Here is a 19,333-nt window from a genome sequence, read left to right as displayed (position 1 = left end):
CCTCATTTTCAGCCGGAAGGGACGAGGACGGGGACGAAGCGGCGTCATCTTGTGAAAGAATGCGGTCGGTTTGTCATCAGCCGATGAGTCAGGACGAGGAATGACGTCTTATCTGTCGGCCAGAGAGCAGAAAGGATGGGAGGAGACGAGAGAGAGAGAGAGAGAGAGAGAGAGAGAGAGAGAGAGAGAGAGAGCAGGAGAATGAAAGCAAGGGAAGGAGGGGGAGGTGCCTTGTCCCTGCACTGTTTTTATTCTTTCAATCTTTTAATTCCCGTTAGGAAATAAAACTATTGTTTTTTTGTTTTTTTATTTGTCTTATTATTGAATTCATTGTTGGTGTGACTGTAATCATGTGACAAACTCCAGGGATGCACACTACTGGTGTCGTTGGTGCGCTTAAACCAACAGTCCAAAAAACAAGCGTTTGAGGCCATTTGGCATCCCTAGAAAAGAAAACCACAGTACAAACGCAGAGAAACACACAATCACACCTCTCTGTGACGGACTAACAAACCGTGTCCAGGATGGAACCCGGATCAGCTCCGTCGCCCTGCGACCCTGAAGAGGATAAAACACTGCTGACGGATGAATTGATGGAAAAACTTCAGGGAGTCTTGACAATATTCCACATACGTACTCTTAACACTTAAAAAAAACAACTTCTTTCTTCTGTGAAGTGGTAGACACTCAAAGCAGTAACTCAGATAATGTTAATAATAAAACTTAGGTGGGAAGATCCCTGATCGTAAAGGAGGTTTGTCCAGGGCGAGGCTCGGCCATGGCACAGCTGTGAGAAATGTGGAAATCTGGACTGCAGAGGTTCCGGTGGCGACGGGACTTTTCTCAACTATCAACAGGATGGACGACAGGGAATTCATTCCCCGATCAGTTCAATATTCTTATGTTAATTATTTATACGCCACATGGATGAAGCTATAAACCTAGAGCAGGAGTCTGAAGCCTTTACGACCACAAGACTCGGTTTTCACCATTTCCCACCAAATAAAACATAAACGTGAAGAAAAAATAAAAAATAAAATACAAAATCGCACAAAAACTCCAGTTGTATTATTGAATGTGTCATAATTACAACTTAAATGTTTTATTACAGTTTTAACTTTTGTAAAAACAGAACTTTTAATGGTTTTAGTGGGACGATTTCTCCAGTAATATTATTTATTTATTTATTTATTTATTTAGCTATTTTTCTTTTTTAATCCTTGACATGTGTCATTTTTATAAATTTTGGCAAATTTTCCAGGTTTATTTCCTGATGTTGTCTGGCAACTTCAGCTTTTTGTTTTTTTTAATGTAAAGTTATGAGACAAAAACGTTTAAGAACATAAGAAGTGTTTTGCAGACCCCTGGCAGAGTTACACGGTCGTCATATTCATCCATTGAGAAAACACTCTGCAGCACTCTCTTGATTGTCGGTATAAATTTAGTTTTATTGTTGTAGTGTAGTATTGGTTAGTTATCATTAGAACATTAGTTTCGACAGGCTGATCCAACAGGTTATTTCCACTGCTCGCGGTGTGACGGATGGAAAATGACTAGATGAAGGGAAACCACCAGGATGAGATGTGTAGCCTGGTTATTGGTGATTGTCGCGAAAAGGAGGTCAGCTGGAGTCTGGGCCCGTTTCAACTACACCCACCCACCCCCCCCCCCCTCCCCGGGGTAGGAACGGGTTCTGGCACACCTTTTCCCCGCTGCTCTGGAATGTGACGTGGGAAAATTTTAAAACACTGCGCAATACACACCACCCTGACTAAAACAAAACACTATGGGAACTAAAGGCCAAAGGGGGAGCGTGACGAGTGTGTGTGTGTGTGTGTGTGTGTGTGTGTGTGTGTGTGTGTGTGTGTGTGTGTGTGTGTGTGTGTGTGTGTGTGTGTGTGTGTGTGGGGCGTGTGAAGAACAGAAGGCAGGAGCTGTGAGCAGTGGATGGGCGTGGAAGGGTTCACACAAGAGTTTCACTCTCCTTCCTGTCACTCACTATCTTCTTCCATGGCTTCCACAGGTCACCGGCCGGCCGGGATCCAGAGACATTCTCTCTCAGGAGACCAGTTTGAACGGCTGCAGGTGGAAGTTTCTGAAACTTTTGGATTTTAAGGAAGAAGGACAAAAAAAAAAAAAAACAAACAGCACAGACAGGAAGGGAGTCCACCTGCCGAGCATCTGAGACTCCCCACCTTCTCCTGACAGGTGAGTTCAAGCAGAGTGAAACCTTTCACACCGTGACAACGTCTTGGCTCTCAACAGTTACTCTTTTAAGCGGAGTACAGGAGCCATAACTCATATCTGATGTGTGTGAGGGTTTTTTTTTTTGTGTGTGTTTTTTTTTTTTCTCTGCTCACTACAAATGATTCACAGGCTTGTGTAATAATAAACGGCTCTCGGCACAGACGAGCCGGCCGCCGGCGCTCGGCAGCAGAGATGTGAGCTGATCAGGATCAGAGATTAAATCGGTTGCATTTCATTGTTTTCGTGTTTCTTTGTGTCAGCTGGTCGAGCAGGAACTTCAAAAAAGAGCAATGGTTCAAGTTTTTCAGCTTTTTTTCTTTTAATGTGAGTCGACTCAAGAGTTTCTGTTCCAGCTTGGAAAAACCCTCCGGAGGAAACAGTGCGACAGTAAAGTGTGAGGCGGTCATGAAGAGCCTGTTTAGACTTGCAACAGACATTTATTTTACATTCCTTGAGTGGGATAGGAAACAGGTCAGGTGCTGAAACTGCCACATACTGTTGTTGTTGTTGTTTTTAATATCCTGAAGGAAAGTCTAAGATCAATTCCCAATCCTGAAGTTTACTTTGGGAAAGTGTTGACACCTGAATTGAACCTGTGTGTGTGTGTGTGTGTGTGTGTGTGTGTGTGTGTGTGTGTGTGTGTGTGTGTGTGTGTGTGTGTGTGTGTGTGTGTGTGTGCGTGTGTGTGCTGACTTTAGCCCTACAACAGACAAGCTATGACCATATATGGTCACTTCCTGCTTTCATCAGTCTACACTGAAAGGATTAAATGAAATTCACAAAACGCATCATCCAACAGGTGAAGCGTACAAAACTTTATTTTTATTATGCTTATTTAACATATTTTTCATTTTCTAATGGTCTTAGCTATTTTGGAAAATGTACTTGCTTAATCTATTTAATCCGTTGACAGTTTGATATTTTGAGTTTTTAGTGGTTTTAACTATTTCAATTCTTTGAGCAGTTGTGAATTTAGCAATTTTTTAAATTCTTTTTGCTATTTGGGTTTATTGTTACATGAATTAGCTGATTTTTGCCGGGAGAATAAAATGATAATGAGGTAAAAACGTTTCCATGCAACTATATTACCAAACTCTCATCAGACAGGCGAGGGACACACACACACACACACACACACACACACACACTTTCTATACTGAATATAGCACTTTTCATACACAATGTAGCACAAAGTGCTTTACATGTCGACACACAGACAAATATTTTGACCACTTGTTTGTATGTGAAGTAGACTTTTGTTCCCTCTATGAATTAAGAGAATAGTAGTTTTTCTGACGTGATCTATTGAGCTAAAATTCTAATTCAAACATGTCAAGAGACTTAATTACAAAAAGGCCATATCCACAAATTCTATCACCATGTCCGAAAAAATTGATATCAATATCCAGAATGAAACCCGAAGGTTAAACAGATGTGATCAGAAAACAAACCTTGTGCTATTTTCTTCTCCTCTGGTATTTTAAAAGCAAGTCAAGAGTTCTGAACAAACCCAGACAAGCAATTTCCAGGTAACTGATATTTACCTAAGCAGGGTTTATGCTTTCTTAAAACTTACTTGGTCTTGAAAAGCAAACAGTCCTATCAAAGTCCAAGCCGCAAACAAATCGTAAAAAGCAGAGTGTTTCCAGCTCCACCTCTCCTCACCTGGATCTCGTGTCCTGCAGAAATGTTCAACGCTGACACCATGGACGAATCGATACCCTTGAACCCCATGGCCTCACCTCAGGTCCGGGCGGCGGCGGATGTGGAGGAGTTCAACCTGGACATGGTTCCTGGGTTGGGGAACAATGATGGAGGATTCGGCGGCGGCAGACGGGTTCCCGCGTACTGCTGCAATGACCAACACTACAGGAAGCTGGCCTTCTGCAGCATCGTCTGCGGCTGTTCCTGCATCGGATACCAAGCTCTGATCAACTCGGTCAAGGTATTTCATCGTCAGTACAAACACTTGAGACAAATCTCATTTTTGCTGTGACCTTCTGGTCGTGACCCAGAAACCTCCCAAGCCGTCACCAGGGGCAACGGTGTCCTGGCAGTTTCCCTCAAGGTGGAAAATATTATAGTGAAGAAAACAGACGGAGGCCTCGTTTACACGACAAGCGTTACACGTGAAGACGCATCGTATTGGTTTGGGAAGAGTTTCACTTTTAACAAATGTTTTGAGACGACGTTCGACTGCACCGAAGCGATGTAGTTTTCATGTTGGACCACTAGTGGGTGCCGTTGGTTTGCTTTTTTGTAACGAAACCACACACACGGGTTCTAAACATTAACAAAGGAAGAAAACAGACATTCTAGTGGACAGACGAACAAGTTGGATTGTTATCAAGGTGACTGTCAAAAGTCCCAGGAGAATATGTCCTGGGAGTCATGACATCACGGAGGAAACTTTGATCTGATTGGCTCTACTGAGCATGTGCAGAGGAACGGTTTACTATGGGCCGTGGTGCACGTGTGCAGTAGTGGCGTTTTTGCCCATCGACTCAACTGTTTTCAAAAAGTTGCATTTTCAGTGACTCAAAGCAACGTTGTCCTGGAAATAGACTTCCCTTGTAGAGCACTTTTCAACTGCATGAGCAGCCCCAAAGAGCTTTACGTCATTAATCACATTCACCCACACCATTCAAGGCCGCTTTCACTCCAATGGGAGCAATTTGGGGAGCATGTTCGGGGGGAATCGAACTTACAGTCCAGAACGAGGCGTTTGAGGTCACTCATCACCTGTAGGTGTGTCTGTCTGTTTACCAAGCGATGGATGTTGGAACTGGATCAAGCAGTATTGAAGATGGATCGATATTTTGCTCATATCTACCGTAGTACGTCAAGGACTTAAAATAACTTTCTCAGGCGCTTTGGGAAAAGTTGGGTTTATAATATATAAAACATTTTTACTTTGATCGCAACCAATGCCGGTTCAACTGTTAATCTAAGGTACGGTTGTCTTTACAGGCCGAGACGACGACGGATCCGGAGGCGGCGGCAAAGTTTTCACGCCGAGCGAGAAAACTCGGTTTCTTCTCCATCGTGACGTGGATTGCCGTATTGGTGTTGACCCCTCTGCTGATAGTCTTCATCTCGTATCTCCTCACTTTTAAAGACTGATGGTCCTTTACGGGAAAAGAAAGCGACAGCAGAGTTTTGAACAGTTTTGTGTTTTGAAAAAAAAGAACGATTCTGGACACGGATGGAGATCAGACGGATACGAAGCTGCTCGTCAACTTGGAACAAAAAACTTGTGAACAAGAAGTTCCACTCACCTGACGGAAAAGTGGAGACACACTCCACAGGGAGTCGTGTTTTCTCGAGGGCTGGCGGGGAGCGACGTCGGGACGATTCGCACACGAGGAGAAAACTCCAGTGCAGAACGAAACGGGGCACCGAGGCGGGTCGTCTCTAGCTGAAGTGCAAACAATCGAGAAGAAACTGCAAGAAGACTGACGGCAGCCAAAACCCGAGACTGAAAGAAAAGAACCATGTTGAGAACAAATCTCTCAATACGTGGAGGAGTAGATGTGGACTGTTTAACGGAGACTCCAGGAAATGGGACTGGACACGTGTTTCTGTATGCTATAGTATTTATTGAAGAATATTTGGACAACTCCGGAACGAACATACAAAATCCAGCATTGCCTTTAGTTTAAAACGTAACGCGACACGACACACATCCATGACGTATTCAAGATCAAAACTCTCCAGGAACGACCCCATCCCTCGTGCGTCTGTATTTAGCTGTGGATACTACAAAAGACAATAAATTAGTCTGTGAATCTGATGAGTAACATCGCGTAAGCGTCGCCTCGGTCGGACGTCGCCGAGGCCCGAGGCGGCGGCGGCATTGCTTTATTGCCTTCTTCGCTTTAGCACATCGACTGTATCCATGATTTTTTATTTTTTTATATATATATCTAAAACGAAAGCAATTTTATAATAAAACAACTAGAAAACGTTTGTGCTCTTGAGTTTATTGAAGCATTTTGACATGCCTCGGTGAAAAAAACAAAACACGATTACAAACAAATATGTCTACAAAAAAAAAACAACATCATCTATATGAACACATTTTACAGTTAAGGCAACTTCATTACAACTTGGCGTAAAGAAGAAATATTCTAAATAATATATCCTCCATAGGTAGTTTAAGTCATGTTCGCGATACAAATAGAAACAATGCAGAGAACCACAGGTAAGAAAGAAGCCAGCAGCGGATGATTCAAACCCTGTAACGTCAATTTGTGTCTAATAATAATTATAATATAAAAAAAACTCTCCACAACAAGAAAATACAAATAAGTGACTAATTTGGACCTGAGCCGAGTAATTGTATTTACGCAGTCCAAGCACATTGTACGGAACTCAGCTGTGAAAGTTGGGTAAAAATCTCTTGCTGGCACATTTTTAAAGTTTCAAAATTTTAGCATTTCATGAAAAAAAAAAAGAAAAAAAAAAAAAGAATAGCTGCCTGAATGAACAACTAGCAGTCACTTTCTAAGCGGACAGTGCAACAGGAAGCTGCTCGGGAGGACGCCGGCGTGCGGACGGTTAAAAGCGTTTAACGGAAACCAACTGGAGAGTTCTGGGGGGAGGAAACGGACGGCAGAGCTTTGAACAGAAGAAATGACTTGCTGTAAATATGTTAAATGCATTTTATTTATTTATACTATATGAATCCCGTTTTTGGGGGGGGGGGGGGGGGGGGGGGGGGGCTCTCTTTACTGACCCATCAGTAGCAGGCACTACCACTGCGTTTTTAAAACCACTTTTCTGCTGCACTGTTCTCCCAACTTGCAGGATGAGAACATCGTTCTTCAGTAGGAATATTTATACAAAAACTGTGCTGATGAGGGGAAAAAAAACTAAAAAACAAAAAAAGAGATCCAGGTGAGAATCTTTGTGGTGCAGAGCGTCCCCGGTCTGGAGCGGCTCCCAAACGAACCTGAGCGGCGGTTCTCTGTCAGCTGTGGACCTGGTCGTGGATCAGCCACAGGTTGAGCTGGTCCAACTTGGCGCAGAGCAGCGAGTCCACGTCCGGCGCGCTGAGCAACGGCTCCTCCTTGGCGAAGCCGCCGCGCCTCGGCCGGGAGGTGAAGGAGGACGAGGAGGAGCCGCCGGCCTTGCCGCTGCCGGGGAGGGGCTTCTTTGGCTTTCGGGGCTCACCGCTCTCCAGGAACTTCAGGAACCTCTTGAGCCGCCGATGGCCGAACCAGGACTCAGAGCCGTTCTTGCGATTCAGGGGAACCTCGAAGATCGTCTCCAGACGGCTGAAGCACAAGAGGAGGTGAAAACACCCAATGAGAAAATAAATCTTCAGCAGCTTCGTCTTTCCTGTGAGGAGTTTGCATGTTTCCCTCCTCAAGCATTTTCTGCTAAAGCTGTGAAATCTAATTTTTACAACTTAAATCAATAATTATCTAGTAAAAATTCAATATCTTGTTATGACTTCCAAACAGTCTTTTGACTCTTTCAGCACAATTCCTTCTTTCTTTTTTTAAATGTAGAATGTGGAGCAGGATAAAACTGAAAAAAGACAAGATATTTATCAAAAACAAATCAAGTCATATTATAAATAGTTTGTTTTACTTTTAGCTCCATGTAAACACTTTTTTTTTTAAAAGCTTGCATATAATTTAAATCAAATTTAGAAAAATTCCATTTCTGTTTTGTCTTCAGTTATTAAAATATACATATGTTATAATATATTCATCAGCTACTATGTGATTTTGCTGTTTTTTTTTTACACGTTTCTGAAAGAAACAAAAAATAATTAATCACATCATGTTTTTTGAAACCATTGAGCTGTACCTTATGCAGACAAATAGCTACCAACACAATGTTACTGCAAAAATATTGAGCGAATAAAGAACTCATTGAGAAGATTTCAGCTGCAGGAACCTCCCTGGGATACGAGGAGCGATAAGAGGAACTTTGGAACTTTAAACTCAGGGTCTAAGTTCAGTTCTTCCAAAAAGTCCCTGTTCGTCGGGTGGAAGTGGCCTGAAGGCTCACCTCGTTTACAGTTTGGTCTCAAAGAAACCATTTACATACAATAAAACACAAGTTCAAGCTCCTTCCAGTTTAGTCTGTCACACCAGTATGTAATTAGTCCCCTTTTTTATTGAAATGTGGTATTATTTATTTCATTATTTTAAAAGCCAAACTGCAGGTCAGATCTCAGACGGGGACGTTACTTTCATGCTTCTGCATCGTTTTTCATTTTTGCCTTTCCTCTGCAGGACTGCAACGACTGAGACGTGCTAATGACCGTTGCCGGGCTTCCTGTTCGCCAACCCGGGTACTTACAGTATGGCAACCAGAGCATTTGAAAACGTGTGCAGTGACGGACTGTTCACCTATGCCAACTGGTTCAGCGAAGGTTTCTTCCTATAAAAACAGGAGTTTTTTTCCTCGTTCATGTGGATTTGTTACGGTTTTCTCTGTAAAAGTGGCCTGAAGTGACTTTGTTGTATTTGGCGCTACATAAATAAAGTTGAATTGAATTAAATAAAAGAAGCTGTACGAAGCGTAAAGAGCTGGAGGAGCCGCGCACAGAACAAGAGGAAGATTGGAAAAGGGAAGAAAACAAACTACAATGTAAGGATGTTGTCTTTATGCTTCAAACATGTTATAGAAGTTACAGTTTTATAACAAACAAGAGGGACATGTATGACGGTAAGTATTATTAAAGTTTAGGAACCTCACAGGTTCAGATAATCACCCTTCATGCAGTCGGGATTACGCAGGAAAAACAAAAGAACAGAAAATGAGATTTTTCTAAGTGTGTGTCTCGTTTGGACTGATTAAGGCTTGAATGTCGCAGCGGCTCAGAAAAGCTGCACTCAGTCATAAATTTTCCAGCCAAAGTCTAAAGGGAAAAGGTGGCGATGGTGCAATTGTTCCCCGCCGGAGTGCATTTATGTGCATTAAAGTCTGCTGATGTGTTCAGAAGAAACCGTCCGGCAGCTGAAAGCCGTCGACAGGAACCAGGGGGCCGTCTTACCTTTCAGGAGGTTTGCTGAAATTCTTATTGGTGTAAATTTCCTCCAAACTGAACTGCTTCTTTTTCAGCCTGTCGTGACACGGGAGGCACAAACATCATGTCAGTCTGGATTTCAATCCATGACAGTTCGTTAGATGACACTAACGCATGGAACTATATTGACACGAGATTAAACATGATTTGAAAAAGACCAAAAGGTTTACGTTTTTCTTATCAAAATATTTCATTAACCATCTTATCAATGGTGGAATTTATTTTTATTCTTCCTGGAGAGATTTTCAAAGAACAGCATGAATAGTACAGTAATTTCCGGACTATTGAGTACACCTGAATATAAGCGCACCCACCAAATTTAAAAAGATAAAAAAAAACAAAGAAAGTTCAGAGTTACGTGATGCACCTGAACGCATCACCCATTAATCTGCAGCCTGATGCTTGTTGACTCATAGAACTCACTAAAATATCCCCATCATTGTTTAAGCCGCAGGGTTCAAAGTGTGTGCAAAAAGGAGCGGCTTATAGTCTGGAAATTACAAATAAATAATGCTACAAAAATGATGTGGATGTTTTGGGTTATTTATCAAAAATTGCTGCAGTGAGTGCTGCAAACGATAAAACTGTAGAATTGTTTGTGTGGTTTTAACTTTGATAAAAACGTGTTCTTTGGCCAATTAACCAAAAACTATAAAACAGACATTAAAAAGATGAATTGAGGCCTGATGTGTGTGTGAAGTTTGTACCTGATGGGTTTAGGGAGGCCCATTGGTGTCAGGTTGTTCTGAGGTTTGGGCAAAGTTTTCCGAATCCTGATAGAGGAAACTTTCCCTGGTTCCTCCAGCTTTTGCACCACCTGCGAAGACACACGAGTGACTATAAACAAAATACAGGAATAGACCAAAACGATGGCCAATGGAGACGCACATCCATCGGGTCATTGCTGCAGCTCCACTTTTAAAAGGCTGAGAAGAAACTCGTGAAAGCAGTTTGTTGTTGTGTTCAAACACCTGCTGAAGTGGCAACAGCTGCGTCCCAATTCAGAGGCCGAGGACTTTGAAAGCAGCATCCAATCCACCACAGAAGAACCACTAACCCGGCACCTTTACAGCTGAGAAAAAGTGCTTCAAACTTCAGCGGGCCCGAAGCAAAAGGTTTCTTCATTAACTAGTAGAAAGCAACAGGCTGTTCTTCTTCATTGAAAGTCACATTCCTCCGTTTCAGGACGAGACAACAGCTGTAACAGTTGCTATGTGTCATGACAGCCTCTTCAGAGGAGACAGACTGGACTGACTTTACACAACAAAGTAAATAATAAATAAATAAAGGCCAGGATATCAAACTGCTCATTCATCTTAGACGTCATCACACACAAGTCACAGCTGCACTGATGGAAGAGGAGACGGTACCTTGATTTCAGAATCGGAGAGAGCCTTTTCCTCTCTGAGGCCGACGTCTTCAAACTCTTGACTGGAGGAGCTGGTGTCCTCGCCGTCGTCTTCCTCCTCACTCTGCCGTCTCCTCTCCAGCGAAGTCCCACTGAAAGAAGCCCAAGAGTTCTGGTCAGCGCCGATGTATCACGGTGGCGCATCGCTGGCCGTTTCTAAAAAGCGCCGTTACCTGCTGTCGGAATCCATCGGGACACCGGAGGAGTCGGCTCTGGGGATGAGTGCGGGATGAGGATGGTGCCACGTGGAGGAGCTCAGCGGGGACGTCACAGACTTGGACAAGGGGGACGGAACGTGACTGGAGAAGGCGGGGCCGGCGGCGACTCCTCTGCCGTCGGCCTTCTTGGAAAGGAAAGCCAGAGGGCTTGAAAGGAAGCAGGAAGCGAGAGCCGAGAGGGACGAGCCGGGGGAGAGCGTCGGCGAGTGGGGCTCGTACGAGGACGACCTCCTGGACGGGTACACCTCCTTCCGGAGACACAGGGGGGCGATCTCCCGCTCCACCTCCACGCTGCAGACCGTGTGCCGACGAGCCCGCCGCTGGTGTTTGTGGGAGTGGGAGTGGTGGTGCGGGTGCGAGGCGTGAGTCCTGCCGTGGTGCGGCGTGTGCAGATGAGACCAAGGTGCATCGTGGGAACGCAGGGAGGGGATCTCTGGACACGAGTAGCTGCGGAGGAGGCGCCCTGTGAAGCTGTTGGCTGACCGTGAGGCGGATCTGGTCAGGTCTGCGTCCTCCATGGTGGCCGATTTCATCCCGTCCTCACCTCGAGTCCGACCGTGCCAAAGCCTGCATCTTCTCCTTTGGTTCTCGGCTCTCCTCGGCTTTACATTCATGTTTCTCGAGCGAGATGGCAGCCGGACGCTGCTGCTGCCGTTACTAATGTCATCTGAATCACCTGTCACTGTAGTAGTACCTTTATCTCTCATGGCCATAACGGGATTTTCTTTTTCAATTAGCTGTACAAAGCAGTCTGACGGAGGTTCAGGTGGAGAGACCGTCTGGAGATTCCTTTCAAAGGGCGTGACTTGCAAATCCACAGGGTACGGTGACCTTTCACCTTCTACCGACTGGTTTTCTTTGGCTATTAACTGAAGAGTGTTGATGCATTGTGTTGTCTCATGTGACCCATTGGAGACAGACGAGCGGACGGCGGCTCGAGAGCCTCTTTTTGTTCTCTTGGACGGCTGGCTCTGCTCCGTCGTTGAGTGGCTACTGAAATCTGTGGGTGAGAGTCTGTGCAACACCAGGGACAGTAGCGACGAGGAGGACGGCTCACTGCTGCTCGGTTTTGACACGGAATTCGCCTGGTTTGGCGATTTCCGTTTGGGCGGCCGGTTGGTTATGTTCCTGCACTGGTTTTTGCCGTTTAGCTGCTTTACATCGGGACGGACAAGGACTTCAGGTAGCCGCTCCTCCTCTGCGTCTTTTGGGGAGGTGATCGCCACGGTCGTTTCCAGATCCATGCTCGTAATGCTCCCGTCAGTTTTTGTTGGTAATGCTCGTGGTTTCAGTCTTTTGCTTGAACCAACGGGTTTTGCTTTGCTGCAGGTGTCTGAAAAACCGCAGCTTTGAGCATCTGGTGTTTGTTCAGTCTGCATGTCTAACACTGCCTCAGTCACTGTAGCGAGTGTTACTTTTACGGTTTTTTCTTTCCTGTTCCCACTGGTGGGTCCAGCCTGCCGATTTCTCGCTGGTTTTAGAGTTTCTTGATGATCTGTGATCATTTCTGTCAACACAACCCCTTTTCTTGGCGACCTCTGAACCCTCACTGTGCCAATGGAGAGCTCTTGATTCCTTGTGTCCTCTGTCAGTGCATCTGCCTGCAGTCTTTTCTTCTTGATAGAGTTCTGGGAGCGGCTGTTCAGTTTGAGCGCCCTCTTTGTCCTTCCGATCCCTGAAAGCGTTTCAGGATCCAGCCCAGATGCCAGAGGCTGCGTTTTCAGCGTCTTACTGTTAGCACCATGTCTGTGATTGTTATGAAGGCTTTGTCGCAAACCTTCCGCGTCCGCAGCTCCGTCATCAACGCGAGTTTGAAGGCAGTCCGGGTTAAGCTCTGTGAAACAAACTGGAAGTGAAGACATTTCTTTAGCGTCACTCAACTCGGTGTTTGCTTTAACAGACTGAGAAGGGTTCTCTTCATTGACATCAGTGTTTGGCGTGTCCTTCCCATCATCGGATAAACATTTTCTAACATCATTGTTCTTGATTTCAGGCCTGTTTCTGGCACGTTTTCTGGGCAGCGGTTTCATTCGTGGGGGCTGCTCGTCGTTCTGGTCCTCGGCGACACTGGTCAGGTGTAGGCTGGGTTGATGTGAGGCACTGTGATTGGCAGAGGGCTCTAACTGGGTGGGAGACGGAACAACAAACCCAGAAGCATCCGACACCGTGCAGAACAAAGGCCCGCATGGCAAAGGCACTAAATCAGGCGAGGCGTCTTCCTTCTGATTTATTGCACAACCGTCTTCCTGCTTCGAGCTGTATTTTGCCAACTCCACATCAAAGTCTATCTTTTTAGAGAACGCATGTCCGATCTCGTTGAGCCTCGGCTGATGAGCTTCATCATCGTCCCGATTCCTGTTCTCACTTTGCGTCTCTGGATAAAATGTGCCGCCTGGCTCGTTATCATCGATGGACGGCAGAGGACCATTGCCTTTGAGGAGTTTAACCGGACTCATGACAATCTCTGTGAAGCTGGCCATCTTTGATTTGAACGACTGAAACAACGGACCGATCAGCCATCCTGTCGGCAGAGGCCCATTTTCAACTTGTTGTCCCACAGCAAACTGCGCGCACGCGTCCATGCTGGATCTGGTGACATCGAGATCGGTTTTGGTGCCTACGGAGAATTTCTCGTTGATATTTTGTTCGGTAGAAGCGTCGATTTTCCTCTGTGGGGTCTTCTGGCTATTTTGCCTGAATTTCAAATGAACACAAAGGAGCTGTGTTAACACAAAAAAACAACTTAAAATAGAAATTTAGCACAAGTATAACGTACAAGTTAAGTCAATGCTAGTGAATGAGAATAATCTCACCAATATTTAAAAAAAAAAAAAAAGTCTGAGTTGTGTGGCGCTGAAGCAAGAAGTTTATTAATTTGAATAAGTTGAATCATCCAAATATCATCAAGTACAGACAAGCTGCGATTATTATGTCAAAAAGCTCACTTGTGCAATAACCAAATTCTGGCTGCAGAAGGACCCACCCACCATGAAACTGCTTAAAAACATCATGAACCTGATTCACAAGATGGCGATACTAACTTTTACTATACGACTCCAAAAATGGATTCGGTAGTTTTGTTTTATAATCGTTAATATTTTGTGCCCTCAAATGTTTTGTATGTTCTCGCATGATGTTCAAATAAAGCAAAAAAAGTTTCAAACAAAAGACACTCACTTGTTTTGGTGCTGTGTTGTAACGTCAATGTCAAATCCATCCTGCAACATAAAGCCACAGACAATTCAAGTGTTTGAGCATTAAAAAGGAAACTCTAATAACAAACAGCTTAAGATTAATTAGCACTTTTTTCCCCATTTACAAAAAAAAAAAACCCTCTTAAACTACCACTAACACACACCACAGGATGCATCTCAAAAAATGTGAATACGATGCAAAAATTCACTTGTTCTCCCGACAGTTCCATATTAACCCTTTCCTGAACTAGCAGGTCAGGGCGTCCGGCCCCAGGGCGAATCTTGACCCCGACCTCAGACTGGCCGCTTTCCTAAAATGTTATAATTTATTGGCACATCGAAATGTTTAAATGCAACATGCAATTTATACTTTTAACTCATGTTGGCAGCAGAAGCCTGCAGCATGCATGGAAATTATGTGACGCGTGCATAAATCCCAGCTTTGGCTGTGGGATTCACATCACATACTGCGATAAGCCAATAGCTCAACACATTTTCCCTAAAAAGAACGAGAAACTGAAGAGTCATTGTTGAATAAATGGAGTCCTACTGCATTCATTAAAAGAAAGCATAAACCAACAATCTAATCTTGACTGAAACACGAGCACTGGTGCGTCTCCATCGGGGGAAAGGGGGGGGGGGGGGGGGGATTACAATGACAGTACGCTGTAATGTCAGAGGCCTCGTGTATCATTTGTAGGTCACATTAAGACACTCGATTGCTCGTCTGTGTCAGACGCAGCAGACCGTGAAGGAGGATTAAATCGCTCAATTAACCCCATGCGGCCGGCACACTGTACAGGTCTCGTATGTTTCCATACACGGCCTTACTGTACCAGCTTCTGCTCACGCAGATTACACACAAGACGGCTTAACGATACGACACATGACACTGACCACACGCAGACAGGCGGCGTCTCGATTTGTGTCTGGATCCCCGGCTTTACACATGAAACAAATTAAAAACAAAAGTAAGGCACGGGCAGGCTGAACTGACCTCGTTTTGGTCCGTGTGTGCGTGCACGCCGTCGACTCGGGGCTGCTTTGATTGTGATATTTGCACCTATAAAGAAAACAGAAGAACGAGCAGTTCGGAAAAGTTTCTCAATGACGAGCATCAAAATAAGCTGCTTTTAAACCAAAGTCCTACCATCTCTCCACTCTGCCTTTGTCTCTTTGCGGGGGACGGAGTGTGTCCGGACGGGTTCTGAGCTTCGGGGCTGTGTGCGTCTCTCTGCTTTTCGGGTGTTTGAGCTTTGATCCCTTGAATGCGACCGCTGCGCCTGTTGCCAGATATTCCATCATTCGCACGGCTGTGAATGTTTCGGGGGGGGGGGGAAGAAAAAAATTAAGTAAATCAAACATGCAGCTCCTCTGGAACAGACGAGAAAAAGAAAACAGAATATGACATCGACGAACAAAAGAGCCGGAACTGGCTGCTGAGCTCCGACAGTCCGATGAAATACAACAGGAATAAACATGTTCATTCTGGTAAAGACGTTACCAATATTTGTGGTTAGTTAAACTTTCCGAGAACCGAGTTCACACGGATTATTTGACGCACTTATAAAAACATGTCTTCCAACTCTTCAGCCTCTATGGTCGCTTCACAAACTCACATGTAAATAAACCGACAAAGAGAGAGTCATTTAATGAGAACAGCTCTACAGACACTGATCAGGCTGCACGGTACGTTTAATTCCAAGAGGGCTCATTAGGTGCATGCTTCAAATGTTTGTTTTTTTAACTGGAGGACTCTAACGGGTCTGCAGAATTCTGTGGTCTTCTCATTAGGACTTGACATCGCTCATATCGTTTGTGATCTTCATAAGATTCTGGTGCTTTCTTTTGCCAGAACACATAAAAACTGTATAACACTGCACAGCTATAACCTCACAGATGCTACCTTGTAGAGAAACTATTTCCCCGAATACGCATGGATGGTTCGATCCACCTGATGTAGGTCAGGTAAGGTCAATTGCATTATTAATACGTAATGCATAATAACACGATGGATTGTCAATAAGTTTAAGAAGACGTAAGAAGGAATCAAATGATAGAAAAATCTAATACACTGCTCCAGTTCACAGGGGAATTCTGTATTCATCACTGTTTGTCCATGCAAAGAACTTTGAATCACCAATTTGCTAAAATTGGAAATAAAAACGAAGACGTCCTGTCTTGTCTCTAAATTCAACGGCGTCAGTCTGGAAAACGTGCCGCGAAACAAAACTGGTGCCAATCCGCCCACAGCAAATGAAACGAAAAAAGGTGCCGGAACAACTATACCTGGGAGTGGTGGAGGAAAGGGAGAGGAGAGGTGGTGGAGGATCACTGTGGGGAGGTGCACTACAGAAAGGGTTTGGGGGAATAGCATCTTCATCCATTGGACAAGCTAAGTGAGGGAGCGAGTCAGAGGGATAAGTCAACATCCCCTTGCTCTGTCTCTCTCTTTTCCCCCCTTCTCTGGCTTCTCTGTAAACAACAACAACAACAACAACAACGGAAAGACACAAACATGCGGGGTGGTCATACAGATACCAAAACACTTCAGAATGGGTCGGAGAAGCGAGGAGAACTTACTTTTCCGGACTCTGGGATGGAGGGGGGGAGGGGGGGGTCGATTCTGAAATGAACAGCAGCGACAGTAATGATTTGATAAGTCACCTGAGCATAAACGAATCAGGAAAGATCTTAAAGATACAGTAACACCTCAAAACCTCAGTATGTGTGTGTGTGTTTCTGCTGGGTTCTACATAAAGATTAATAAAGCAGGATAGAAGATGGATGGATGATTTCTATAGAGACTTAATCTTAAGTTTAGTGCACTGATGAAATGTAAAACATCTTAAGGCATTGCCTTTGAATAAATACTTTTGATGTAAACTTGAGGAGAAAATTCCCTCTTTTTCTTTTCTTTTTTTTAAAAGTCCAAATCAATTAATGACAAATCATCCCTGAAGATCTCATGTAATTCGGGTTAATCGTTTTGGCGAAAAGTTGGTAAAATACATACATACATGCAAACAAATCAATAAATAAATAAATATAAAAAAATAATTGTTGGCGAAAGTAATTTCCTACCTGGACCGGTAAACCGAGACAGCGCCACATGGACACATGTTCAAAGATGGATATTTACCCTCTAACTTTTCAAAAATAACATTGTTCACACTGGATCGTTGACACAAACCCTGCAGAACAACCTTGTTAAGAGCAACTATGAGCATGTCGAACCTGTGGGCAGTAGCGCAATGAGAAGTACGAACCTTCTCGGCATTTGTGAATTTACCTCATCTCTGAAAATAAGATTACAGGCGAGCCACACGTGTGCCCCTTCGGGGTTCCGTGCGGCCCCAAAGCCACTTTTAATTACAAAAACACCATCACAGCCACAGGTTGTGAAGTTATTCAAAACCCATTTGAAACTAATATCCTACACAAATGCTTTAATAGTTAAAAGCATGAAACAAAAAAATGTATTTTTTCATAAATGTTGTATCGTCACTCAGTCCTTGTGTAAGAAACGCTTGGTCACCATTTGTCCCTCTGGCAGCGATGATAAACATTTGTTGGCCTCAAAATGATTAAAGATGCCCATCCCCGACAGAGACAGCGGCAAACTACCTCAAAAACAGAGAAATAATTGGACAAAACCCTCACAGGCAAAGGATTGTTTTCAAACCAGGAGGCGATGGAGCTTTTTAGAGCAAAACCTTCCTCTGGTGTGACTCACAGGAGGGTTTTTTTCTGTTTTGTTTTTTGAAGACACTCCTCCACAGACAGGCATCTGAGTCATGTCCTCTGTGCTTTGACAAGTGCACCATGTCTGTGTTTTGGGCTACATTTTTTTTTTTTATTGCTTTGCCATTCTGTTTTTTGTTGTGAATATCTTTGTTTCTCCTCCCTGTTAATATGGCCATCTCAATAAGCTCTATTTACCTGTAGACACAAAGAGGAGACCAGGATAAGGCATGTAAACAATAGTCCTTGGCAACACGAGGGAAAAGGTGGAGCCATTAATGACTCATGTGAGATTTAGTAGTACAGTAAATGTGTGAAAATGGAGTGAATAAAAGGGTTTAAAAGGGTTTTGTTTTTTTTTTGCTTTATGTGTCATTTCGTTTATGGTGTCACACTTTTATACACATAATGACAGATGATGGGGTTGTTTTATTTGGTCTAAATCCGCCTGCTTCTAATGGGAATAACTCCATAAATTCCTGCAATATTCAATAAAAATATTATAAGATTTGAGAAATAAACTCGTGAATTCAATTTCATCTCATCGTCAAAGACACAAAACTGCACGTGAACTACCAAATTTAATAGATATAGAAGTTACCTAATGCACATCCGATATGAAAAACAAAAAAAGACACAAACGTATAATAATATAGGAGTGAGATATTCTAGTTTTTTTCTGGATTATTTTAGCCTCGTTTCGGCCAAATAGAAGAAGCGGGTCCATCCAAAATTGAGCTCCGTCTATTTTCAGGAAAAGGACAGTCTTACAATTAAAACTCTCAATATTAAGAACGTTTCCTCCTGCTGAGGTTTGTAGGGGAAGGTGAATATCGTCAGAATGTGGTGGGCTGAATGTTTTTTGCGTCTCCAAATTGAGAATTTAAAAGACAAGTCGGTGAGCACGGCGTGGTTTAGCCTGCGCCGGTTTTCCTTCTCACACTGTGGCGTTACAGTTTTGCTGAGCCGGGGATTAGACGGAGCCGCGAACTGTCACATCTCCACAGGTTCCGTTTTTTTCACCGCCAACCTGAACACACCCTCAGCGGGGAAAGCACCCAAACGCGGTTACCGGGGCTGAAAGGGGGAGGTTAGGGACTCACCTGAGACGTTTACCGGGACCGGGGGAGAGTATTCCGACCTCGCCGTAAACAAGACATGCCGGACGGACGGCGCCCCTCGCAGAGACTCGCAGCCAGGCAGGCGGCTCGACCAATCACAGCGCGGCCTCAGTTTCCCAGCGAAAATCTGACCAATCGCGGAGCGAGTATCATGTTGGCAATCAGAGGTAAGCCAATAGGAGCGCAGAGGAAAATGTCTCACAAAACCCAGTCTTTTTTTTAATATATAAAAACCCCCAAAAAACTAAATTTCGCCAAAATTGTGGAAAAAAACAGGTGCTTTTTTTTAATCAAGGCTGCAACAGTCACAGTCAGATTTCTGCTTGCAAAAATCAAAAAGAATTTCTTCCATA

At 44.0% G+C, this 19,333-nt stretch overlaps 2 protein-coding genes across 3 annotated transcripts; one reads left to right on the top strand and one right to left on the bottom strand.

The window, feature by feature from the left end:
- Nucleotides 1–1,964: 1,964 nt before the first annotated feature.
- LOC308124233 (transmembrane protein 265-like) lies at nt 1,965–6,215 on the top strand. Of its 2 annotated transcripts, none has more exons than XM_080487141.1 (3): nt 1,965–2,208; nt 3,933–4,192; nt 5,218–6,215. In XM_080487141.1, the coding sequence occupies exons 2-3, from the start codon at nt 3,935–3,937 to the stop codon at nt 5,368–5,370; spliced, it is 411 nt and encodes a 136-aa protein (XP_080343267.1). In that variant the 5' UTR covers nt 1,965–2,208; nt 3,933–3,934; the 3' UTR covers nt 5,371–6,215. The 2 variants fall into 2 exon arrangements, with proteins under 2 accessions (XP_080343267.1, XP_080343266.1); XM_080487140.1 differs by lacking the exon at nt 1,965–2,208 and adding an exon at nt 2,978–3,046 and having other exon boundaries at nt 5,218–5,371.
- A 1,004-nt stretch (nt 6,216–7,219) lies between these two features.
- prr14 (proline rich 14) lies at nt 7,220–19,044 on the bottom strand (the record flags this gene model as incomplete). The annotated part of the gene is made up of 11 exons (XM_080487139.1): nt 18,963–19,044; nt 16,699–16,741; nt 16,405–16,590; nt 15,266–15,428; nt 15,113–15,178; nt 14,099–14,139; nt 10,877–13,615; nt 10,666–10,795; nt 10,003–10,112; nt 9,263–9,331; nt 7,220–7,526 (listed from the first exon to the last, which is right to left on the bottom strand). The coding sequence occupies exons 3-11, from the start codon at nt 16,545–16,547 to the stop codon at nt 7,220–7,222; spliced, it is 3,768 nt and encodes a 1,255-aa protein (XP_080343265.1). The 5' UTR covers nt 16,548–16,590; nt 16,699–16,741; nt 18,963–19,044.
- Between the last annotated feature and the right edge of the window lie 289 nt (nt 19,045–19,333).

Source organism: Lipophrys pholis, assembly GCF_963383615.2.
Source record: "Lipophrys pholis genome assembly, chromosome: 19".
In the NCBI taxonomy this organism is placed as follows: domain Eukaryota; kingdom Metazoa; phylum Chordata; class Actinopteri; order Blenniiformes; family Blenniidae; genus Lipophrys; species Lipophrys pholis.
Note: the sequence above shows the minus strand (reverse complement) of the source record. Positions and strands in the feature narration are given on the sequence as shown.